The sequence below is a fragment of the Camarhynchus parvulus genome, chromosome 2 (genome assembly GCF_901933205.1).
Source record: "Camarhynchus parvulus chromosome 2, STF_HiC, whole genome shotgun sequence".
NCBI classification, from domain to species: Eukaryota; Metazoa; Chordata; class Aves; order Passeriformes; family Thraupidae; genus Camarhynchus; species Camarhynchus parvulus.
Window position 1 is genome coordinate 37,720,486 of NC_044572.1, and position 23,924 is coordinate 37,744,409.

The 23,924-nt window shown below is 38.0% G+C and overlaps 1 protein-coding gene across 3 annotated transcripts in view; it reads right to left on the reverse strand.

Annotated features, from left to right (window-relative positions):
- ZNF385D (zinc finger protein 385D) overlaps positions 1 to 23,924 on the reverse strand; it is a 417,272-nt gene that overhangs the window by 145,454 nt on the left and 247,894 nt on the right. The window contains exon 1 of one of the 3 annotated variants that reach the window (XM_030963398.1): positions 21,529 to 21,865. The exons of the other annotated variants lie outside the window; for them this stretch is intronic. Coding sequence (XP_030819258.1) covers positions 21,529 to 21,550 — 22 coding nt within the window. The 5' untranslated portion in view covers positions 21,551 to 21,865. Of the gene's footprint in view, positions 1 to 21,528; positions 21,866 to 23,924 lie in introns of those variants that run through there. 3 annotated transcript variants of the gene reach the window in all.

Genomic DNA, 23,924 nt, shown 5'->3' on the forward strand with positions numbered 1-23,924 from the left:
CACCTTAGAGACAATGAAGTCCAGTTCTGACTGAATGGGACTGAAGTCAGAACTGCTCAGCATTGTGCAGATCTTACCCCAGGCCTCAAGGCTAATCCGTGTCAGAGCCCCCATTAACCCCACAAAGTATCACCTCTTTTGCCTCATGTCTAAAATATGCCGTGGACCCCAGGTAACACTACTGAATAAAGTAGTGTGTTTTGCTTTGGATTTTTACATAACAGCTACTGAAAAGCCATGACCTGAACTTCAGTACCTAACACGGTCAAGCAAGGAATTTGTCTAACCCACTATGGGCCACATCTTATATGGATTTCAAATTGCACAAGGGCAGAGATTTAGCTTTTTATTTTAGCAACATGACCTACCTAATTGAGCTCTTCAGAGTCCTTTGGGCTTTTATTGCAGTTGGTCAGACAAATTTGGATTCTTTTTCCCTATTGGAAACTGTTGGATCACTGAAAGTTAAATGATCCAAAATGAATGTTCCACTTTCTGTAAAGTTCTGTCTGTTTCTTGTATAAGGAAGCAACTAGAAATTGTCCAATTTGGTCAGCATTCTTATTACCAACTTATTACCAGCATTCTTATGCCCATACCAAGTACCAACCATGCCAACTACCAGAGAACCAGAAAGCCCAAGACAGAAAGTCATGGCTTTGGAGAAGACAAACTAGAATACTCACGAACCTCAGCTTTCCTCCCTCTTGAGAATGGAGAAGCTTTTAATTTCTATTTGCCTTACAAAAAAATCAAATATTAAATACCTAGCAGCCTTATTTTTTTCTCTGTGTAATTCTAGTCTTAATTCTCTGGACACTTCCATCTGGCAAGGGATTATCCCAATTTTTCAGCTAGGAAGAAACCTAGGACAGACAGCAAAAGTCTTCTCAAAGCTTACACAGGAATCTGTGTCAGACAAAGGAGCTGACCTCTAGGTCCCCAGATTTAGTCCTCTGAGCACTGTAATATCCTCTCCTGGTTGTAGGCTAACTGCAAACTGAATGTGCTTTCGCTTAGACTGGAATGATCTCACAGACAATGTCAAAACTTGCTCTTCCTTCGGTGCCATAAATGCTAGAGGGAAGAGAAGTTCACCAATGACTCTACAGCTGCACTAATGATTCTATTTGCTTTTGGCAAACTACATATCCCCAGCTCTATTTTACAGTTTCTTCCCATACTGCTCATGTTTTATACTACTTTGTACTTTCTTTGGTAAGAAAGAGAATCCAAGGAAGCAAAATGCCTGCCTTGCACAGAGTGAGCCAGAAAAGTACAGAGACATTTCTACCACCATGCAGTAATGCCAGGACAAAAAAGATGTCTGAGAAGGGACCTCACCAATATAAATAATTGTTGGAAGGGAGAGTGTCAATAGGATGGAGCTGGGTGCCTCTCGGTGGCGCCAAGTAACAGGACAAGAGGCAATGGGCAGAAACTCATGTACAAGAAGTTCCGGGTGAACATGAGGAAGGACTTTACTGTGTGAGTGACTGAACACTGGAACAGATTTTTCAGAGGTTGCATAGGCTCCCTCACCAGAGATACTCAAGAACCATCTGGATGCAGTCCTGCACCCTGCTTGAGTAGGGAGATTGGACCAGATGACCCACTGTGTTCCCTTCTAACCTGACTCACTCTGTGATTCTGTATAAAAAAACAGGTTTCCTTTTTCTTTTCGTGATGATCTTGGCTAGTTATTCTCCACATAAAGCAGCTACCCTAGCGTGATTTCCAGCCTGCAGCAGAAAGATTTACTTTCAGACTCAAGCTAAGGCGGGAAGCATGGGTGTTTTCAGAGGAGCACTACTACCTGATGAAGTTAGAAGAAGGTCACAGCGTTACAAATGTACATTTCCCCAAAACTGCATGCACAGTGTTTCTCAACACCTTTCAGCCTACAGACGTATTTTGTGACACTGTTGAACTGACTGCACCATTATTTACTGACACATCATGGATGTTTCCTAACCAGTGGGTCAGTATATGGTTTGTAGCCTCTATTGGAGAGATACTTGATCTTATCAGATCATGTACAACAAAAAATGTGTTTACAAATTAACCGGATCTAAACACTGAAACTCAAGAAAATGCTGAAGGCAATTAAGATGCATCCCAAAGTGTGCTCCTCTGAGGTCACAGTCTCCTGGTAGATCCTAACCACAAAGGCTCAAAAAACCCCCACCATAAATAAATAAGCTAAGCAAAAATACAAGCATCAGCCAAGTATTATAAAAATCACATTAATTTTAAAGCTTTACGCTTTTTGACATTTTAAAAAGTCTTTGACCTAGAATATTCTACAGTTGGATTTTTCTGATGGTTTTATAAAGGTCATGTTTATGGTATAATGAGCACAAATTTCCAAGGCTTATTAATCAGAAGAACACTGTATTGCAAACAGATTTTCAAAGAATTTTTCATTTTTATGAATATGTTGAATATGATGAATATATTATCAGCTTTAAAAGTGCCATTTTTCAAAAGCATGCTTGGGGAAGAAATAATTATTAACTTCTGGTGTCTTTCCTTGAAATGAAACAAGCGCATGACTGAGAGGAATATGTAACTAATGTCATGAAATGGACACACTCCACTAGTAAACTCTATGAAAATAGTTCTGGGTAGCAATGCATCTTCTCTTCAGCACCAATAATTCCATTTAGCATTAATAATTCACTGGAAAGTGGTTTTACGTGTTTGTAATTGCATAGTGCAAAGTAAGTAGAACTTAATGACAAGTTACTGCGTGTTTCCAGGGTACCACTTCACTCTTCTGCTAGCTGTCAAACCTATGTTGCTTTACCAAATAACAGGCAGATCAACTTCAGAAAGTGATGAAGTTACGAGAGGATGGCAGAATACAAGCCAAAAGAGCAAAGTCAAAGCTAGCTCCACAGAGGGAGTGGAAGGAAAGGAAGGAGAGAGGTGTATTGAGAAAACAAGTGGCAGAAAGTCTGTGGTTTTGCAGCTGCACTTGGCTGTTGGTGTTACAGGTAGCACACAAGAATGGACATGAAAATACCTCTGTCAACCTATGCCAGTGTAGCATAGCCCAGACCACGATTCCCTCCTGAATAAACCTCACAGAGTTGCATACACAGGACTGACTATATGTATATATGTGACAAAAAATCACACTTATTGAAATAAAATAATATTTTTCATTTTTCTTTCCCATGCATAATGGCATAAATGCTTGCACAATACATCAGAAACTACCACAGTCTCAAAAATTTTGATTCAAAAAAATAGCCCAAACACATACACATTTAAAATTATTAGGTTTATGATTTTTCATAGGTAGGTAAAAGAATAAGTGGAAAAATTAGAATGGAACCAAAAGCACAGGATTTACTACTGGATAGTGCCCAGTGCCACAGTAGATAGAAGTATGTTTTACAGGACAGGCTCCTAGACATAAATAACTTTTCAGTTCATGGTGGTTTGAAAGATACTCGTCAAGATAAATTATAGATCATAGCATCAATTTTCCTGTATGTATGTATTTCTAAATTAAAAACACTTCAAGCTATTTGGCTCAGGAACTTTTTCCAACAATGAAATAACTCCCACTCTGAATGAAATACTTTAAGTTCTTAAAGAAAATTTAACCAAAAGAGCAAACACAAATATCTTTCTTTCTTGGGATGTAAAGCCAGAAAAAAAAAAGCATATTAGATCATATGGCCCAATTGCCTCTAAACCCCAGCCCATTACTTTTCATAAACTTCTACTATACTTGATTGAAATGAAACAAGTCCAGTCCTCAGGAGATGCAGCTGTTTGTGCAAAAAGCAAGAGCCTAAGGCTCTGTGGCCGAGAGTTTCTGGAAAAAGAAGTTGATGCAAAACTCGTTTCCTAGCAGGCAACCTATGCTTTGTATTGAGAAGCAAAGAAAACCAGACAGTGCTTGGCAGTTTGCTGTCCCCACAGAGACAGAGGAAGAGAGGGATAAAATATTTAGTTAACTATTAAGTTTGAACCTTCCTAGGACAGAATTTTATGCCATCTCAAGCCACACATGCACTACGCCAGTCATTACTACACCTTGGATTTTCATCAGCAGGTAATTAAAAAAAATATTGTTGTAGTGGGGAGAGAAAAATATCTGTATCTTCTGCTAAGTACCCGAGTACTTGATGATTAGATTAGAGCTACTCCCCTCAGCATTAAGCAACAGAGATCAGCTTACATCTCACTGGAGCCCTGCCATCAGTTGTTGCTCTCTTGCCCGACTTCAGAAAAGTTCAGGTTCAAGTCGAACACTCACACAAGACAAAAGCATGACCAGTAACAACAGAGCAGCCTTCCAAGCATGAAGAGATGAGGAATGCACCAGGAATTTGCAGATCACTCCTGTTTGCTAGGATCCTTTTTGTTGTCCTGACAAACTGATCAGCCATTCTTCATCTGTCTGCAAAAAAAAGCTAGGGACGCAAACTATCAGCAGGTCTGCATTGCAGGACAGAGCTTTGAGTTCAGCAAGGGAGCCACAAAAGGAGAGCTGGTGCTGATAGAGCACAAAACCCTGAAGAAAATGCTAAGGGCAAGGAGCTCACATCAAGTTTGGGAGAGGGAAAAGTGGAGGGGAAAGAAGAGGAAGTAAGACAGTATAAGGCAAAACAAGATTGGAAATAAAAGAATAGGATGTTGATTTCCAATAGAGGAAATTTGAACCTTGGCCAGAATTAAACTGTTGTCTTCTGGAAATTCTATATTTAGTCACAGATTTAATTTTAATAAAGTTTTAATAGGACATGGTATAGCACACTTAAATAGTAGTAATTGTGTAACTCTATGGTATCTACAAATTACATCTTTGCCAAACATTATTTAGTGCAATCACATGCTGCTCTAGTGCAATTCAAGTGATTTTACTATTTTTTCCCTTTCTTAAACAGAGACAAACGTGTCATATGATATGCTGGAACACAGAACTAGGTGTTAATTCACAGTATATGCTTGTGCGTAAATGTTTTTATTTTCATCCAGAAACTGCGCAATTGTGCTTCTACACACATAGATGCAATGCAAGAAAAGAGAAAACACAAATTCCAAAAGACTGACTCCACTGCCCAAGCAGGGTACCTTCATTCTTATTAACAGATCCCAGCCATGACCCTTCTGCAAAAGGGAAAACATAACAAAACAGACTATACTGAATTCACTTTTATAAACCTTTTTATTCCCTGTCGTAAAGGACCAGTTTGAAACCATGTTTTAATAATCTCTGAATCAGGCTGCGGGTTTGCACATGCCACGGCAATTACAAAGTTACTGATAATTAATCTATTCCTCTGTGCTAGTTTGGCTGATGCTTTGCTTCAAGATGTGATTGCTTATGGATAAGAAAACAGCAAACAAATCAGCTTTTTCTGTGTTGCAAAACTCTGTCAGAAATTATCTTCTCTTCAGATCTACATGGAAGCTACACTTTCACACATAATGTAGAAACGAATTCTTTTAAAAGCTACAAAAATTTAAAGAAATCAAAGTCTGTATTTTAATCAAAGGCCCATATTGAAGCCTGCTCTGTAAGTCCTCAGCACCTCAGGGAAATGTCCCAATAGTTGGGCTGTTGACTGACTGGGGAGGCTTGCACAATGATACCATTTTGGAGCAGTTTAAATCTGTGTAAATGTGTATTCACTTCACGGAGGAATTTAGCTTGTGTTTCCAGCAGCCCACAAAAATCCCTTGACCTCAGGGCTAGTGTTTTTCTGGGGAAGTGAATACATTCTTTTACAGTGGAGAAGTTCTAACAAAATGGCTATTTATAAAAAAAAGGACTATGAAAACTTCAATTCTGGCAAGCTTACACCTGATGGAGCTGATTTAGGCAAATGCTCTGAGAGCTGGAATATGTGGCAGTTATTAGGTTGACTGTCCTTCTCCACACACTTGTGAAAATGCTGACAGATTTTTTTTCAAATCTCTACATAAAATATGCCTATAATTTAAAAAAAAAAAAAGTTTTTCAAGCACGTAAAATTATCTCCTGTCATTCTCTATAGGTGGGGGAAAAGCATTACTGTCTTTGCAGAAAAGACACAAAGGACAAAAGAAATTTTTGTCCTATTTTCCAGAAACACAGGCATGTCAAGCTCAATTTATCTAATCCATGACATGTTGGAGGCTCCAGGCTGCATCTACGGAAATAGATAAAGGCTTGTCCTCCACAGATTTAATGAATGGGAATCCCTGCCCCTGGCTAATATAAATCATTCTTGTTGGTGGATAATTCTATTGATTACAGTCCAGTTACATTTACACAAGTACACACAAGAATTTTCTGTAAAGCAGCACAAAGTGTGGGCTAAAAAATGCAAACCTAGTAATATGTACACATTTCTTTAAGCTGTATGAAGTTATGACTTTTCAGTCTTTTCCATATCCTACCCTGGTGTTCCTTAAGAGCATTTTTCTACCATGTGACATAAAATTATTCCATAAAAAAGCTACATGTGATTATTCACTCCATTCACAGCTATTACCTCACGCAAAAAGCAAAGAAATTTTTATAGGTTCTGATACATATTTTACTATAGTATTTTACATATAGGTTTTATAGGTTCTGATACATATTTCACTATAGGGTTTCCTGAGTCAACCACACAGCTTGTAACTGTAAACAGAAGGCTCAGACCAGTATCCTGTGTATTTTGGCTACCATTTGATATGGGCAAAATTCTAAAAGGAAAAAAACCCAACAAACCAAACAAATAAAAACTCCAGGGGGAAAACCACCCCCCGCAGGGACGTGAAAGGTGGCAAGGAGCAGTCTGCATACCAATGTGCAGATTTCACTGCTGGCTAGGGATACCAAGCCATGGTTGAAGGGACAAAATCTTTTTTACATAGGCCAGAAACAGCCTGAAACCCTCTCTAAAGAAAAAGAAATGTGACAAAGTCTCAAGTACTAGTATCTTTCCTAGACTGCTCTTCAGTCTGCCTGGCTATGTTGTGGTCCTCTATCAAACCATCTTAAAATTTTATAGCCCCTGTTCCAGGAATCAAACACAGCAAATGTTATAAAACATTTAAATAACATTTTAGAGAGAGCCATGCTTGCTCACACAATCTCACCAGTCAAAATAGTTACTTCTAGTCCTATGTAACGATTAAAATTTCACATTGTGTGTATCAAAAATCAAATTTGGCATTCGCTGATTTTGCCCTCATAGTTATTAATGGTCTATAATTCAGCATTTCTTGAAATAACTCTAAATATCTATTGAAGCAGGCCTAGTATAAAAGCAGCCCATCTCAAACATTTCAGTTTGTTGTAGTCAAAGGCTATTTGTCATCTACTTTCTTCCTAAGGTGTTCAAAAAGATCAAGCCCTGGGCATAAGACACTAAAACTTATTCCACAGGGAAAAATGTCTCAGCTGACAGGTTTTATTTTATTTTTAAGGCTTTCTGTGTTGGAGAGGCAAAAATAAAATAAAATAAGATCAATAACTTTGATTCTGTTGAATTACACAATTATTTGAGAGATCCGAAAGGAAATGAGGGGTTTTTAAAGGCATTTCTACCAACGCCTTTAAAAACAAGCCTTGTTACAAGCCAAGAGGAGAAAAATTCCAGTGTGCACTTTTCTGATAATTCACGTAGATCAGAAGGATCAGGATCTTGCATCTTCACAATTTTAAGTCTGTCTATTATAATTCCAGATGCCATTGAGTATGCATATAGCATACATGTGTATATAGGATATATGTGTATGTATATATATGTGTATATATATATATATATATATATATTTGCTCTGATCCATGTTAAGTCATTGCATTGTTTTGCTTCAGTTATATGGAATGAAGACCTCATAAAATTCAACTTTTTTGCATCACAGCACTTGACACATTTCTAATATTTTTATTACTTTTTCAGATTAAAACAGAAAAGTAACACATAAATTTAGCCAACAGGCTTTTATCTAATTGAATTTTGTGTCAAGTGTTTCAGGTAATTTCTCAATATGATTTTACAACTTGAGATGAGAAAGTCACCCTCTCTACAAAAATTAAAACGTTTGAATTTTAATGAATTTGGGTTATTAACCTTACAAAACCTAGGAAGCAAGGAGGACAATGCAAGAGCAAAGAGCCTTAACAGAACCATGTGTTGACAAGCTAGATCCCTCATCCCATCCTCCCACTCTGCTGCTAAGGAGTGAAGGGAGCCTCACATACTGTAATCATCTTTGCTTTCCATAAGAGGTAATCTCACAATACATTTTCCACGAATGAAATTATATTAAACCAGTGAAGTGAGCCAACCAATTGTCAGATTGCTATAGAAATGCAAGGATTTGCTAAACTACAGACAATTTTCAATCCTACAAATACTTTTGCACATATTTAACTATTCCAATCCCTCAAATCAGTGAAACAACATCAGAAAAGTTAATTATTTTGTAATTCAGAAGTACATGCAGGAGTGGCATCCATCTCTTATTTGTGCGATTGCATGTGACTAAACATTCAAAATGTTCCATGACAATGAGTTTTAAACAAAGAAATCTGCTATTCTACTGACAAAGAATTAAAAATTTACCAAGGGTTCTGAATTTGAAGGATTAATCAAAACCCCAAATACACAACCCACATCACTATATACAAGAGAATTTGCTTGTATAATCCAGAATTTGTCACTGTTTTCTTTAAAAACAAAACAAACCTACAAAGTACCGAGATACTAAAGAGAAATACCCAATGAAACTATAAACAGCAGATGAAAATGAAGATACTCTAAGTATATTGCCAAAGATGCAAGAAGACGCCCATCCCTTCTTCCTGACATTATTTTAAAAAATTCAGAATGATTCAGTGTCAAGAAAACACTTCCTGTGACAAAAAATGGCACTAAAAAACTCCATAACCTTAGTAAAAAAAGACAGTGTGTTGAGAAGACAGTCCCTCCATGATTCCAGTGGCTTAAGGAGTGTTACACTGGGTATTAGCTTGAGCTGAGATACTAAAGGACAATTATTGCAGCACACTGAATCTGGTTAATTAGAGGTATCAATTCAAGTAATGAGGCTATTTTGCATGCAAGCCTCTAAGAAACCTGAAACCAAACACAGCTTGCTTGTATAAGGGTTTCATTCCAGAGCTTAAGCTCAAGCCAACTTTACAGATCTGGAGTTGCAACTAAACATAAATCACCTGATTCACAGCAGAATGTTTTGGGCGTGTTAACCTGAAACGCTGAGAAAATTTCAGCAGTGTTGGCCAAACCATGACAAAATTCAAGATCTGCACAATCTTCCTCAGCCTTAAAATGCTGATGCTGGCACAGTTTTTTTGTCCACATATCTGCATTAGGCTGGGACCTTACAGCTTCTGCTCCTCTAAAGTTGAACACATGGTATCTGTAGCTTCACAAATCTGCTGCCTTTGTTTCTGCTTTAGAGAAAGACTTGATTTATCATCTAAGAAAAGACTCCCCAAACCTGTATTTCTTGCTATTCTCTTTCACCTGGACTTGGGCAGTATACATGGTAATTTTGTATAAATATAGATAAAATTTAAATGGGGCATCATAGGATTTCTTTATTACACTCCTCAGACAGCTAAACTATACTTAAAGTACATTGACAAAACCTAGAGCACAGACAGCTGTTTCATGTTGCTATGTAGTTCTGTTGCTACCACATGGCAAAAAAATTTACATTTTATTTCTCACTTAACTGACCATTTAAGTTCACAGAAAGCACCAAATGACCCAGGTGTTCAGCTACATGAGTATTTACAGTTCCAAAAGTTGTGAAAGTAAAATAAATCTCTGTGTCCAAGGTCAAGCACCAACTGTATTAAGAGAACTCTTACGAAGTTTTAGAGGTTGCCTGTAGCCTTGGGATTGCAGCAGGGATAGAAAATAAAACAATGCAGAGTTCATCTTTAGGTTGCTACACTGGGCACTTTTCAACATATTTTTGTAGAGCATTGCAAGACCGTGCCTGGTCATGCTACTAAATTGGTAAAGTCAGACTACCAAGACAGGTGGAACCCCAAGAACAGCAAAACAAGACTGAAAAAATGCAGTGTAATTCAGTGACTGACAGCCTGAAGTAAATAGACCACTAGCAGAGAATTTGTTTCCCACAAAATATCCATTTCTTGCATTTATAAGGCCCTTTAGTTTTTCCCTACAACTTCCTCTGCAGATGTAAGCAAGTGGATTTTAGCCCAAATAAAAAACAAAAAACCAAACAACTTGAAAGCCCCTTTCAAGGTTTACTACCTCACATGATTTCAAGATTCTTTCTGCTCACTGCAAGCAAGGAAAAGTTGGCATGAGCTATTTCTTAGAGCTATCACACACTGAAAAACCCACATAAAGCAGTAAATGCCTATACACACCCAAGAGGACTAGAAACTCTTTAAATTTTTGTCATGGAAATCTATTTTTGAGAACATTTGCTTAATTTCATGGATTTGCTCTAACAGCATGGGCAATGGCTTCTTACTGGACATGATTTAGTACAAGATTTTGTATCTTTACCCCTAAAATTCACTATAAATTTCAAATTTGCTGTATATTATAGTAGTATAATATTATTTGGCCTTTTCAAATTCAAAGGTCAAACCGACTTTCTAATTACAAATTATAGTTTCCTTGTCACTAGGAACTATTACCCATATACAATTTTAATACATGTCCATTCAGTAGCTCCAGATACACAACTGCAAATGTCAAAATCCTGCAGACTAGAAATGAACTTCTCCCACATGCAGCTTTTTCTGGCTGAGCTACAAACCCACAGAAATGATAGCTTGATATGATTTGTGGTCAGAAACTTCAACAGAGCTGTATGAGATGATGCTCTAAGGAAAATGTTAAGCCTCCTCTGCTAGTGAGAGGGTGGGGGTGAGGGAGGTGGTGAAGATAAGAAACTCCAGATATTTCTTATTGCTGCTCTTCTGCTTAACTAAGGGAGTCTGTTGACTGAAGGAGAATCACCACAAACTACTAAACTATTCAATGAATTATCTTGATTTTTTAATGATATTGCCAATAATGTGCCTTAATGAGGCAAAAAAGGAGTTCGACAAGGCATTGGAGTGGTGGCCCCCAGGAAAGTAAATAAAACTAAAATAAAAATAGGACTTTTGTGAATTAAGAGTTACTCTACAAACTTGTACATAACCAGGAAGGCTTGCAAGCCACCATCCTACACATGCAGATGAATTCCTTGCAATTGTAAGCCAAAGAGGGGATTGGCTTAGCCTAGGAGTGTATAGCACTAAACAGTCCAGTTGACTCAAGAATGTCACATTATCCTTATTGGCATAGATGACTTGGTAACAGAAATTAATAAGAACAATAATGACTATACATATTTGCAGTAGAAAACTGAATGCTAAGCTTATAGAAAAGAGGTTTGTAGTTTAAAAACACTTCCTGGGGAAAAAAAAAAAAAAAAAGCGGGTAACTTTCATTGCCTGTTGATTCCGGAGGCTTTCTATGGAAACCATCAAAGCTGAGTTGGACAAGGGAATGATGGAGTCTAGCCCCACAGACATTCAGAGCTCCTCTAGCATGGTGAGACCTGCAGCACTGCGTTCCCTCCTGCAGATGCGTCTTCCCATAGGTGGGACTCCCCACATGAGGCCAATGCTATTGAAATTATCCAACCACCCAAGCTCATATTTCCATCACATTCATTGCCCCTTCCTGCAAAGATACAGGGAGCACCTATTTAAGGAGGGTCTGCAACCCAAATAGCTAAATCCTTCACCATCACTGGATCATGCTGCCTCTACCCCAGGCCCACTGCCCAACTGGCTGCCAGAGTTTGACTACACTGCTGATGATCAGTTTTAAGTTTTAAAAGGCATTTAACTCACATTTGAAATGACTGGAGACATTAAACACAACTGTCACAAATTATTTGGCAGTTACCTTAATTAGAATAGGTCTAGTTTAATATTCCAGCACAGCTGAAACTCTTACTTTTCTGGGGGCCATGGAAGTTTCCCAGGATGTTAGGTCCAGGAAATGAAATTGAGTTCAAGCAAATCTGTTAGCACAGTCCAACACTTTCCACAGTTCATTACAAATAATAATTACTTTCTGAAACATCCTCCTTCTCCATGAACAGATCTGACTCTGTAAAAACAGTATCAGTGAGGAAAGCTCATTTTTTTCTGAAAGACCCTTGAACTTACAAGAGCTTTTTTTGATACCTTCTAGCAGTTGCCATACTGACATTATACTGACAGTTTCAAAATCTGCCCAACTTCTTTCAGACAAACCATCAATATTACTTTAACTAATTTACTACTACAATCAGCTCCCTATATAATATATAGGGAGAATTATATAGAATATAATGTGACTACAGAGACAGAAAAACTTGCAAAACTGGAAATCTGCCCATCAAAGGCACCTCACAAAGATTTTAAAAATATTAACTTATTCATTATGGTAAATATTCTCTGACGGCATTAACCACCTATTGCTGTGAGCATCTAGAAAGGGCTAACAATTTATAATTACCATTATTTCTTCTTATCTTTGTGATTTGGAAGATATTAGCTCAGCTGGAGTCTCTCAAACAGATATTTGATATAAAATATTCATAATTCATTTGACTATATACTGAGGTCAGATGGCAATATTTCTGTTTGCAGATGAATCTAAAGTGAGCTTTGTATTGCTGAAAATGTGCTGGCATAGCTTTCAACATAAAAATCCTCCTATAATAAATTACAATAAAGTATCATGCAATTTTTATCTTTGTAAATGTTCCTGTGAAGAAATGTTCCTACTAGAAATGCACAAAAAACTTATACAAATCACATAAACATTGTTAGGAAAAACTGATGGATATTTTAAGAGTATTAATTATTAATGTTTTTCAATGCTAAGTTACATCAAAGACTGCCTACCTGAGACAGTTCTGTTCTGTTTTTCATCCCTACACTGAATCTTTTGGATACATTTAGCTTTCTTTTTTAAAAAATAGGCCAGGGGATAATAAGAAGTAAAAATAAATTAATGTTCTACACATCTGCATTTTCTTTCTGAAATCTGTGGAGTTTTCTGGGTGTCACAGTGACATACAGCATCATCATTCATGGTCTTCAGAATGTTAATTTCAGACTATTTAAATATTTCTTTCCCTGTGTGTTGATGATAGCATGTGATGACAATTCTGCTTCAAGCTAGTGGCAAAATAGAGCAGTTTTCTTTGGTCATCTTGGAGTGTTTGTGGAGGGTGGTGCTGCTGGTACTATTTTGCTGCAGCACCAGGAAGCCACCCCACTTTACCTGCTGCCTGCCTTTCTCTGCCAGCAGAGTCCATACACATTTCACACAATCTAAGTCATTCCACAATTACATTTTGATTGTATCCACAGTGCTAGAGAGATTTGCAGCATTGCTTTGATTGTTTTTTAATGTGTTTTCAGCCTTTGCATGTTTGTTTATTACATTTGGTAAGTTCATTCACATGAAGGAGCATATCTGTGGGGGTATTTGTGTAGTATTGTCCCCCTTTAGGGCCATTGATCCTTTCAACCTTGAAAACCTGCATGTTTTCATGCAGGTAGCCTACTGCATGCATTGTTAGTGTGTGTAGAGCTAAATGCTAATATGGGTGGGGTGCTAACTAGCATTGACTAAGTAGGTTTGTCAGCTATACCTATGTAGGAATATATATTTTATGTTCTACAAAAATACTGCAATGGATAAGGAGAAAAAAAAAGAAAAAGGGGAAAAGCATTAGGAATTTATAAATGTAATGAAAATTTTTATCTCAACCCAATTGAAAAAAGAGTGGGTATTTCGAAACCTTCTTTAATGAAGAAATAATGGGGAGAGAAAAATCATACCATGTAGACCAATGCAATTTCCAAGTACTCAGTGCTACTAAGATTTAAGCCTAAGAATACAAATGTGTTATTAGGAGGCTGTTGCAACTGCCCTAGCACTGCATGTGGAAAGGAGGACCAAACAACCAGTTTTACAAGGCAGGCAGACTGTGGTCAGGATTGGCGAGACAAATGTTTGTAAATGATTACATCATGTCTTGAATGCTGAAATCTTGTAAGGATACTAGAAATACAGTTCAATGGCTTTATAGCACCCATGTTCATGTGGCTACCATGCCCTCAGTCAGAAGGAGACAAAAAGCAAAAGGATTTAAATACATCCTTACATACATTTTATGGCCTGTTTGGCTTGTTAGAATTTGTCCTTTACAAACACAGGAATTGCAAAGTTAAATAGGAGATTATGTAAAGTTGACGTATGTCTGCAAAGTTATTACTTTTTTCTATGCTACCTAAAAGCAGACAAGCCATGCAACTTCCACTGTTGAAAAATTTGCTGCTTACAGCAGCACAATTTACCAGCAATAATAGAAAAACAGAGAAACAGTGTGCTTGCTACACAATAGTCACATATCGGCAAACTGAATGCACCTGTTACATTGCTGGTTTTGACAGGAGGTGAGTGGATTTGCTATCACAGGTAAATACCAGCAAACAAAACCTAATTTGCTAAACATTGCACTATAGAGACAGTAGACCCTCAGGTCACTACTGAAAAATGACTTGGCTTAGCAAAAAGAGCACTGATATTCCTTGCAGTGCCAAGACTGCCTTCCTCTCCACCTGCTCCTTCCTTTTGCATTCACAGTTGCAGATCTGGTCAAAGTTCGGCATTTTTTGAGTTGCTTTTCTGTGTTTTTTTTTTTATTTTTTCTTTCCATTCAGTATTGATCCTTAGTGCAATGATGGGTAACAATATTGGAAAACACAATCATTATCTCCCTCTATCTTCATAACTTACTACACTCCATAGTAAACAAACTGAGTAAACAAGGTCAACAAGAAAAAAAGAAGCTGAGAAAATTTTCATTGCTTTCACTTGAATGAATCATCCATCTGCTTTTTCAATTACAGCATAAAAGTCAATAAATGAGAGAACCGCTGTGAAGTAATACTCAAAGAGAAAATTAAGCCTAGCTTTTTTCTTTTGTTCTCAAGAAAGAAGTTTTAATATTCAGAGGAGGTTTTCTAGCATGAACCTGCTTTTTAGTTCTATCTTGTCTTCTGATTGAGAGAATTGGGGAAGAGACTGCTGGTTTGCATTGTCATAAAGAGAACACATAAACAGCACACAGTATAAAAACTACCAGTATGAGCCAAAGCCCTTTGAGACCCCAAGCATATGCTAAAATTTCAAAAAGCCATGCCCAGAGTTAGCAGACACAGTCAATCTCATTTTTGTATCTCCTGTAACTGCTTCAGAGATGAAGATACTATACATTATCAAACCCCAGGAGCTTTTCAAGCTTTACTTGAAAAGCAAGTGTTACATCATGGTTTTAAATTCAGAAACCTGCAGGGACTACAAAACAGAGTAAATTAGTTGGCTTGGTAAAAGATCCAGGACCTCATCTCATAGTGATGAAAGAATTTCTCATGATTTCCAAACAACTGGTTCAGCCAGCTAGCAGAGGTATAAAAAATATAAATAGATTGATCTAACCCCACCTTTTTAAAAGAGTTGGGGGGAAAGAAATAAGGAAAAAAGGAGGAAAAAAACAGAGGGAGAAAAAGTACTTTTGTTTAAACACCAGATAAGGATGGAAGATGTCTATTTTTTCAAACCTGAAGAAATTTAAAATGGATATTATTTTAAGCATCAAAAGAGACAGAACTGTATTATCACACAATAATAATCACTGTATTGTTAACAAGAGGCAAGTGTGTATGGTAATTGAACTTTCATAAGAGTCTCCCTTACAATTCCAATCTGAAATTACAGTTGCATTCTCATATTTTACATTTGATCCAGACCCTTGCCAACTACTTTAAGCTGTCATTCCATGCTTCAGATTGCAGTAACTCTTTATGGTGAGCATGTACACAGAAAAATAATTGTCTAAGAGGAACATGATCATGAGACTGATGAGCTGAAGGAAGTGGTCAACAAAATGAGCAAGAAGGTCTGAGCATATGAGTCAGTAATGCAGCTTCATGTATTAGATTTTTCACCCCTAAGTAGATAACTCAAAGAAGTGTTGCTAAAATAACTGAGCACACAGGCTGACCTACACAGTGTGGTTTTGCCATATAATGACCAAGCCCTAGAATAGAAGGAAGCTTCTTTCCACTTTCATCCCCAGCAATTTAATTCAAGTGCAATCTCAGCCGCTTCAAGCTTTGGTATTTCTCTCTTTTGCTGCATTTTCTCTGAATGTTACCAATCATCTATGCAATTTCAGCTGCAAAACTAATCTTTGCAGTATATTACATGTCATATCTCCTTTTTAAAAACAGAAGCCCTTATGACCTCTATTGTATTTCAAGAACTTTTCATGATCTAATGGCAAATTGAAATATTTCCTCTTCCCAGTCCAAATATATTTCTCCTTTTTCAAATACCACCACCTTCTTTAGTGCAATGAGAGGCAAAAGCTGTAAAAGGTTTCCTGTAACCTGATTAACATTTTTGTAATTGCAAGAATTTCTAGAATTGCCACTAGCTCATGAAACAAAATCCAAATAACGTGGAAGGATATTTGCACACAGGCACAGAGACATATCAGCCATATGACTCTAATATAAATACAGTCAAAGGCTCTCATTATTTGAAAATACTTTGTAAAAATTTATGTGTTGCCTTTTAAGAAAAAAAATAAAACAGATGTATAATATCACAATGAAAATTTTTAAAATCTGGTTTCTTCTTAATTTAATTTCTTAACAGAAGAAAGACATTTGTTGGGAAGGAATGCAGGATTAGACTCTACAATCATCCCAGTTAAAATATGCACAGACACACATTCACATGAGCACGTGAGCCACACACACTTTGTTAAAGGACCTTCAGCTGAAGCAACTGTGATCTAATCTTCTCTAATGAAGCAGGAAGCCACTGATTCCAATTTTGGGTTTGGAGCAATTCTGTCACCCACAAGAAAAGTCATACTTGGAATGACTTTTTTTTTTTGTCTGTGAAATGGCAAAAGGACCTTTTATTTAAGGCAACATTCTGAATGTATTTTGAAGCATTTCAAATTAACAGTTTCTGTAACAGAAACTAAAAGGGTACAATCTAGCACAGAGCAGTTTCTGTAAGTTCAAACAGGATTTTTTAATTGTTATTACGTATACATGCATTAGTGATTATTCAATGTTTCAAGATATGAACTTCACTGCCCAAGAGGCTGTAATGTTCCAAATATAAACATCAGGCTCCTGCAGTTTTCAAAATCCTATACATTGGCTTGCTCAGCTGAATTCTTCTGTCACACACAGCATCCATTATATATTAACTACACTTTCTTATTGCAGATGGCTGGTGAAAAAACACAGTTAGTAATCCAGTATCTGTGCTTCTCAAAACGTTTTAAAAGAACAGCCTTATCAACACCGATTCATCCTGACTTAAATGAAAACAGAAATGGTACTAAAGGCCTCCGCAGTGTCTAACCTAGAAGGAAATATAATCTCCTAAAAACAAACCAGTAACAATCAAATATTTTCATTGAAACAAAAAAAAAACCCTGTTTCAGCAGTTGGTCAGTTGGCTTGTACAATGTGTGTTTTCTTTAAAGAGGTGATGAGATTCGGGGTGTGGGGGGAGGAAGTATTCTTTTTATTCCATGACTCATCAGGCATGAATCTCTTAAAGAAAGTGTTCCAGAAATAAAAAGTGATATTCAGAATAGTAGCATGCATGCAGATGAACTACTACATTCTGCAACATTGACTGAAAAAAGAAGCCTAAAGATTAAAACAGCCACCATACAAACAGAAATGTTATGGCATTTTTGGGTAAAATTATTTGTTTGTTTCCCTTTATGTTACACATAGTAATTTCCATGCCAATATATTAATTTCCTCTATAATATGAAACAATGAGAAGAGAAGTTACTTAAAACAATAATAGGTTCAGAGAAGGCAGGGAGGGAAGGGGGAAAAAAAAGAAAAAAGAAAGGTACAATTTTCTCCTTTTTCCCTCCCCCTTTTCTTTGTAAAATTTAATTTTAGAGTTTCCTTGGGTTGTGCTTCTTCAGTAAGGCCAAAATATGGGGGCAGTGATTTTTTTGGTGCTGGAGGTGAAGGATTCACTTTCTCTCGGTTCCAGCCAGGCTCCCCGAGCCCTGAGGACCCGTGCTCACTGTCCCAGAACCGCAATAGCACTGCGGCGTTCCCTCCGGCTCCACGGCCGTGGAGCATGGAGCAGTGCAGGACACACACAGCAGCAGCAGCAGCTCTGCCCCTTCCCCTGGCCAAGAGCACTTCCCACCTGCCCCAACCATACTGGCCACCCCAGCCCCAGGGGCGGCCACGGGGCCACCGTGCTCCAGGAGAAGCCAGCTCCCGTGGCTGCCTGCGCTACCAGGCCCGGAAAGGCACGCTCATGGCGAGGCAGCCAAGCCAAGGTGACAGTGGCCAGTGGGGCCTTTCAAGGCAGAGGTGCAGCCCTGGCCATCAGCCACAGCAGAGCCCTCATGCTGAGCAGGACTAGAGGAGGCTCTCCCTCATCAGTGTGCAACATCAGTGCTGTGGCACTGAGAGCCACCCACCATTCCTCCTCTCGGAACGGCTGAGAATGGTCACAGCTGACTTTTATCTTATGCTAAATTATTAACTTGGCCATAAATACAGGCAAAAGTTGCTCTGAGGTACGTATGTATGTTCTTAAGCACAAAACCTCTCTGTATGATAACACTTAACAGAAATGTATTATTTTCATTGGCTTTTGGCTTACTCCATAAACACACTACATCATTTCGTAGGATTTTTATTACTATTATTATTACAATCCCATATTCCTATTCAGCTTGAAATGATGAATGCAAAATCAATACAATAAGTAACAAATGTATCCACGGTGACCAAATAACAAACTCAAAAGCACAGCACGGTGAGTGAAAATTAGCAGTTCTTAAAACAACTACATCACAATTCAGTTGCACTGTAAAAGAACGGCTCATGAATTTAGAAGGGTTACAATGAGCTTAATTATTCAAAAGATCAGTTCAAAAAGAAAAATACACATACTAGGATGTAAGATAAAGGAAGGATATCTTCTTGGAGCCCACAGCTTTAAAGAGAGAGAGAGAAACATGATGACAAATTCTCGAATTTAGCAACTTCTCTCTCTGATAGTTAAAAAATTCCCTTCACCCATTAATACTAGCTCTATAACAATAATACTATCAGAGGGCTAGGTCTTATTTTCCGTGTTAATTTTCGGTATTTCTTTCAACCTTAATGCTGCACACACACATTCCCACTATGCCACCTCACATCAGCAGCAATTCAACTTGAAGGCCCAGAAAAGCAAACAAGATGCATAGAAACATACAGAAAAATGCTTTCCTTTTCTTCCCTTTCTATACTTATGTGGGCCAATAGTTGCATGTATGAATTAAAAAAACCAAAGCCCCAAGAAAACAACAGAATTCTTTATTAATATTTAAAGGAAAGAACTTTTTTTTTCCCTTAGAAAAATAAAATTCCAATATTGTCTATGTGATGGCTGTAGCCATTTGAAATCAAAGTAGGTGCACGATGTACTCAGTCAGGCTTTCATCTGGCTCAGTGCAATACTGCTTTGTGCAGTAACAGGGACAGGTGAGATTACAGATGTTCTTGCTTCTCACTGACAGTGCAGGAAAATACCCAGAATAATAAGAAAATGCCCAAAATAACCACAGGTAAATATCCCCCAGCTCATGCTTTTTTATTCAAAAGAGAGGAACAAGAATGTTCATTTAAAACTTAATATTGAAGGAAACGTCAGGCTGAACACAGCAGACAGAGAACTTGCCTAGCAGAAACTTTCAGGTCTGCTATCAGTAGTGAAATTCACTACAGAGCACACCACAGTTTTTTCCATTTAAGAACTTGTGTTGCACCAGAAAGCAAATAAACATACGAAACAGCGATTTTTATTTTTTCAAAGTCACTCCAAAAAAAGTTTGATCACCATTACATGCTTCTGAAAATTACAGACAGAAAAAAAAATTAAAAATTAAGTACCATGCAGCTAAAATATACATATTACCCTAACTCTATAACTTTAGAAAACTGCAACTTCTAATCCCACACAAGAAAAACTGTTTTTTAAAAAGGGCCAATCAACCAAAAAAAACAAAAAAACAATTCATCTTGCACTTGCAATGCTGTTAAAGGTAGAAAAATACTGGAAAAAAATGAATAGCAAGTTAACCTGGCTTCTTTAATGGTGAAGAGACTTAATCCAAATTACTCAAACCTAAAAACATATTGCTTGCCTATTCCTCCTCAGTCTTTTGAAAATGCAGTAAAGCTAAAATATTGAAAATTTTTCTTTGAAAGGGACATTGAACAGTTCTGACAACTCAACCAATTTGTATATTTCTCTCTGCTAGGACAGTTTACATCTAAATCTATCGGCTTTCATAATTGATGTATTTCACTGTTAAAGACAAGTCACACATACATACAGAGTCTTTAATTTTATGAAAATTAAATTGGAATTTAAGAAGACAGTGCTTAGCGTGGCACAAGGCATAGTACTTTTTTGACAGAGCTGAGAATATTACAAAAGTTCTTCCCTTAAATCTTGAAGTGAACTCCTGATTCAATATTTAATGAAACTGAGAAAGCTGCTGAATGTCCCAGAAATCCTTCAACTCCCTGCTCTCTGTTCACTCTAAGTACTATGCTGCTATAAATTAACAGTGAGACTAGATGAGATTTCAGGCAGCCAAGAATAGCATTTTTCCATCACACCATCAAATTCTGTATTTTATTTTTCTTTGCTCTTTAACAGCACTAACTTGCAGCATTATATTGCAATCGTACATCCCAGCCCAGTACTGCAGCACTACATTGCTCAGACATAGCTCTACACTCCAGCATGTTTTTAGGGTATGCAGCCAGCTCAGCTGTAAGCTGAAGGAAGATTTCTGTCAAGCAACAAAACTAAACTCTGCACAAATCTTTAACAGCTCCAAGACCCCTAAAGGCTTAAAATAATATGCATTTTGTGGCACGCTAGGAGCCAACTCCACACCGGTGATGTGCACAATGCAGAGTACTGGGCAATCGCAGCACTGCAAATAAAATATTGTTTCCCCTTTATACCTTGGAATTTTTCAAATTAAAAGCTGAATGAAATACTGAGGTTTGCTGTGCCTCCCCAGCACTGACAGTGCAGTAGCAGCTCGTCCATTACATTAAGTTGGTCTAAAACTTCCCATGCCTCACAAGCATTTCTCATCCTCTCTCAGCAGATGAAACACAAGTTCATTTAAAACAAACCTAGCACGAGTTCATCTTATCTAGCTTGTTTTTCAAACCACTAGAACTACGCAGTAGCCCACTCAAACAGAAAATTTCCCAGACAATGGAATCCTTTCAAACTGCACAGCCGGCAGGATTCCCCAGTTGTCAGTTTTAGGTGCATGCCAGCACGAAATGTTCTTGAATCCGAAATCTGTAATAATCACTCCTATTGATAATGTGAGCAGAAGCAGAATTACATCATGGTTAACACTTACCAAAATACATTATGTTTCTCATTAATCATGCAGTCAGGATCCCACGGCTGTGTATTCAGCATTAGCTCCTGCACAGGGCTGACATGTAAAACAGAGCTTTTTCATTCTACATTATGTGGAAATTTCCCAGCACGAGAAGCGTGAGAGAGCAGTGTGCCTCCTCAGGATGAGCGCTTTGCAGGCAGTCTTATCCCTGATACAATCCCTGTCTGATTTAGCGTTTACTCCGGCTGCATGCTGCACTGCCCATTCTTACTGTAATCTGACTCCTCCTTCTGATGTCCTTGCTGTGCCTGTGACATCAGGACTAAGAGTACTACAAACAGATCTTTTCGTTTCGAGCTCGCAACGACATGCTCTTATATCCTGGTTAACCTAACTCTGGTTTGGACAAAAAAAAAAAGCCCTTCTATAATTATACAGGCTTTTTTTTTTTCTTGGCAGTAAACGCGTCTAGTGACATAACGTGCTCAATTACATAATAGATGGGAAAGACAAAGCGTATATTGTTAGTGTATTTTTCTTTGAAGGGCAGGCTCCAGGAGAAGCTTTGAGTGCCTCAATACCCCATCTTCAATAGAAGATAAAGATGCCTGGCACTTTGCAAGATCATGTACCCCTTAAGACTTTTTTTTTTTTAATCAATAGTTCCACTTCAATAAACAATTTCAACCCAAATGTTGGATAAAAACAAGTCTGTTTCTATTTTTTAAAAAGCAGCTGGCAAATAGGTAGTTCAATTTCAATACAGCTGAACTGATTTTTTAAATGACAATTTCTTCACCTGAATAACAAAGCATGAAGACAGGAGACATACGACAAGAGGATCTGCGATGGAGTTTATAACCTTTCACCCTCCAGGTCTCTAGTTGCTTTCTGGCCCAGGCTGGTAAGTTATTAGCAGCTGGTAGGTATTCTATTATTCTGTGGCAAATGGAGTGGTCCAAAGTTTGTAAATAGGTCCCCACACAATCCTTGATGCTACACAAACCAGTAGCAGCTTCAGAGGAAGGAGGACCAAAGAAACACCAGAATACTGCCAACCTTGTACATGGTAGTGCCTCGGGATTGATCTGACAACATGCCAGTGCAGCAGTGTGGTGAAGACAACGCGGTCTGTATTTATGCACACATGTCTCTTCTCTGAATCAATAGAGGACATTGGTTTCCTGCTGTCAGTCTGGCATGTATCAGTGATAATACACTTATACTAAATAAAGGTAAAAAGTAATGGACAGTATGCTGAAGCGTTTATTTCATTATAATGTGATCTAATGGGATGAATGCTTTCATTCTACAGGAAAGAGGATGACAGGTGTAATTCATTTAAAGCTCCACTTCTTATTTGTAAAACCACCACACAATAAGTACTATTTCATGAGGTCCAATCACTTTGGGCAAAATTATCACAGCAGCACAGCAGCCAAGGAACACTCCAGTTGCAGCAGCACAGGTAAGAGCCCTGGTGTACAGTGCTGCTATGCATCTCTCAGCAAGAGTCCTCTGCAGCATTGCCCTCATGAGGTTTCACGCCACCTGTATGAATGTTACTGAGATTAAACACTGACGGGGAACTGGGGCACCAATTTCAGTCCTGTCCCTCACCGGCAGTCCCACTGCTATTCATTTCTGATACCTAGCCTTTCTCAGCGCCCTTTCTTATTTCAGCTGCCCCTAGCAAGAGACGAGCCCTGAAATGAGAGATCCATGGTACACATAAACTCCAAAATAAGCTTTGCTTCACGATTGAAAAGCACACAGTGCAGAAGTGCACTTTGAAGCCACAGTGCACAAGGGAGGAAGACCAAATCTTTTTGTGTGGCTCAAACTGACCAACAATGTAAGTTAGGCAGATCTTAAATCACAGTGAAGAAATGCCATCTAAAAATTCCTGGAGAAAAAAAAAAAAAAAGCTGTGTAGAAATCATGGCCTATGTTTCAACTACATACTATGGACAGCAAGTAACAGAGTTTCACAGCACATTCCTTTATTTCATCATTACAATGCTCATTCACTTCTAAAACGCAGGGAAGGGCACCTCGCTAAAAGGAAAAATACCATCCTCAAAGACTGGTTTAAAATATCTCAGCTGAAACACTCTAATGTTCCCTGAGCAGTAGGTATAAGCTACTATCAGGAGCCTTCTGCAGCACAAGCATTCCCTCCTCTCCCTTCACGGAGGGTAAAAGCTCAGAGAATCAATTCTCTGTGAAATCCTTCAGCTCCTTTCCCAGCTCTGAAGTGCTTTTGCGGAGGCACTGCGTGACGTCCTTTGAGACAGTCTGCACCCAGGCACAGCATTTGCCTGTTTAGCTGCATTTACCCTATCATAGAAAAAAAGAATTGGGGTTATTCTACCAGGAGTCAAACTCTGCAAGATGTAGGCTACCTCAAT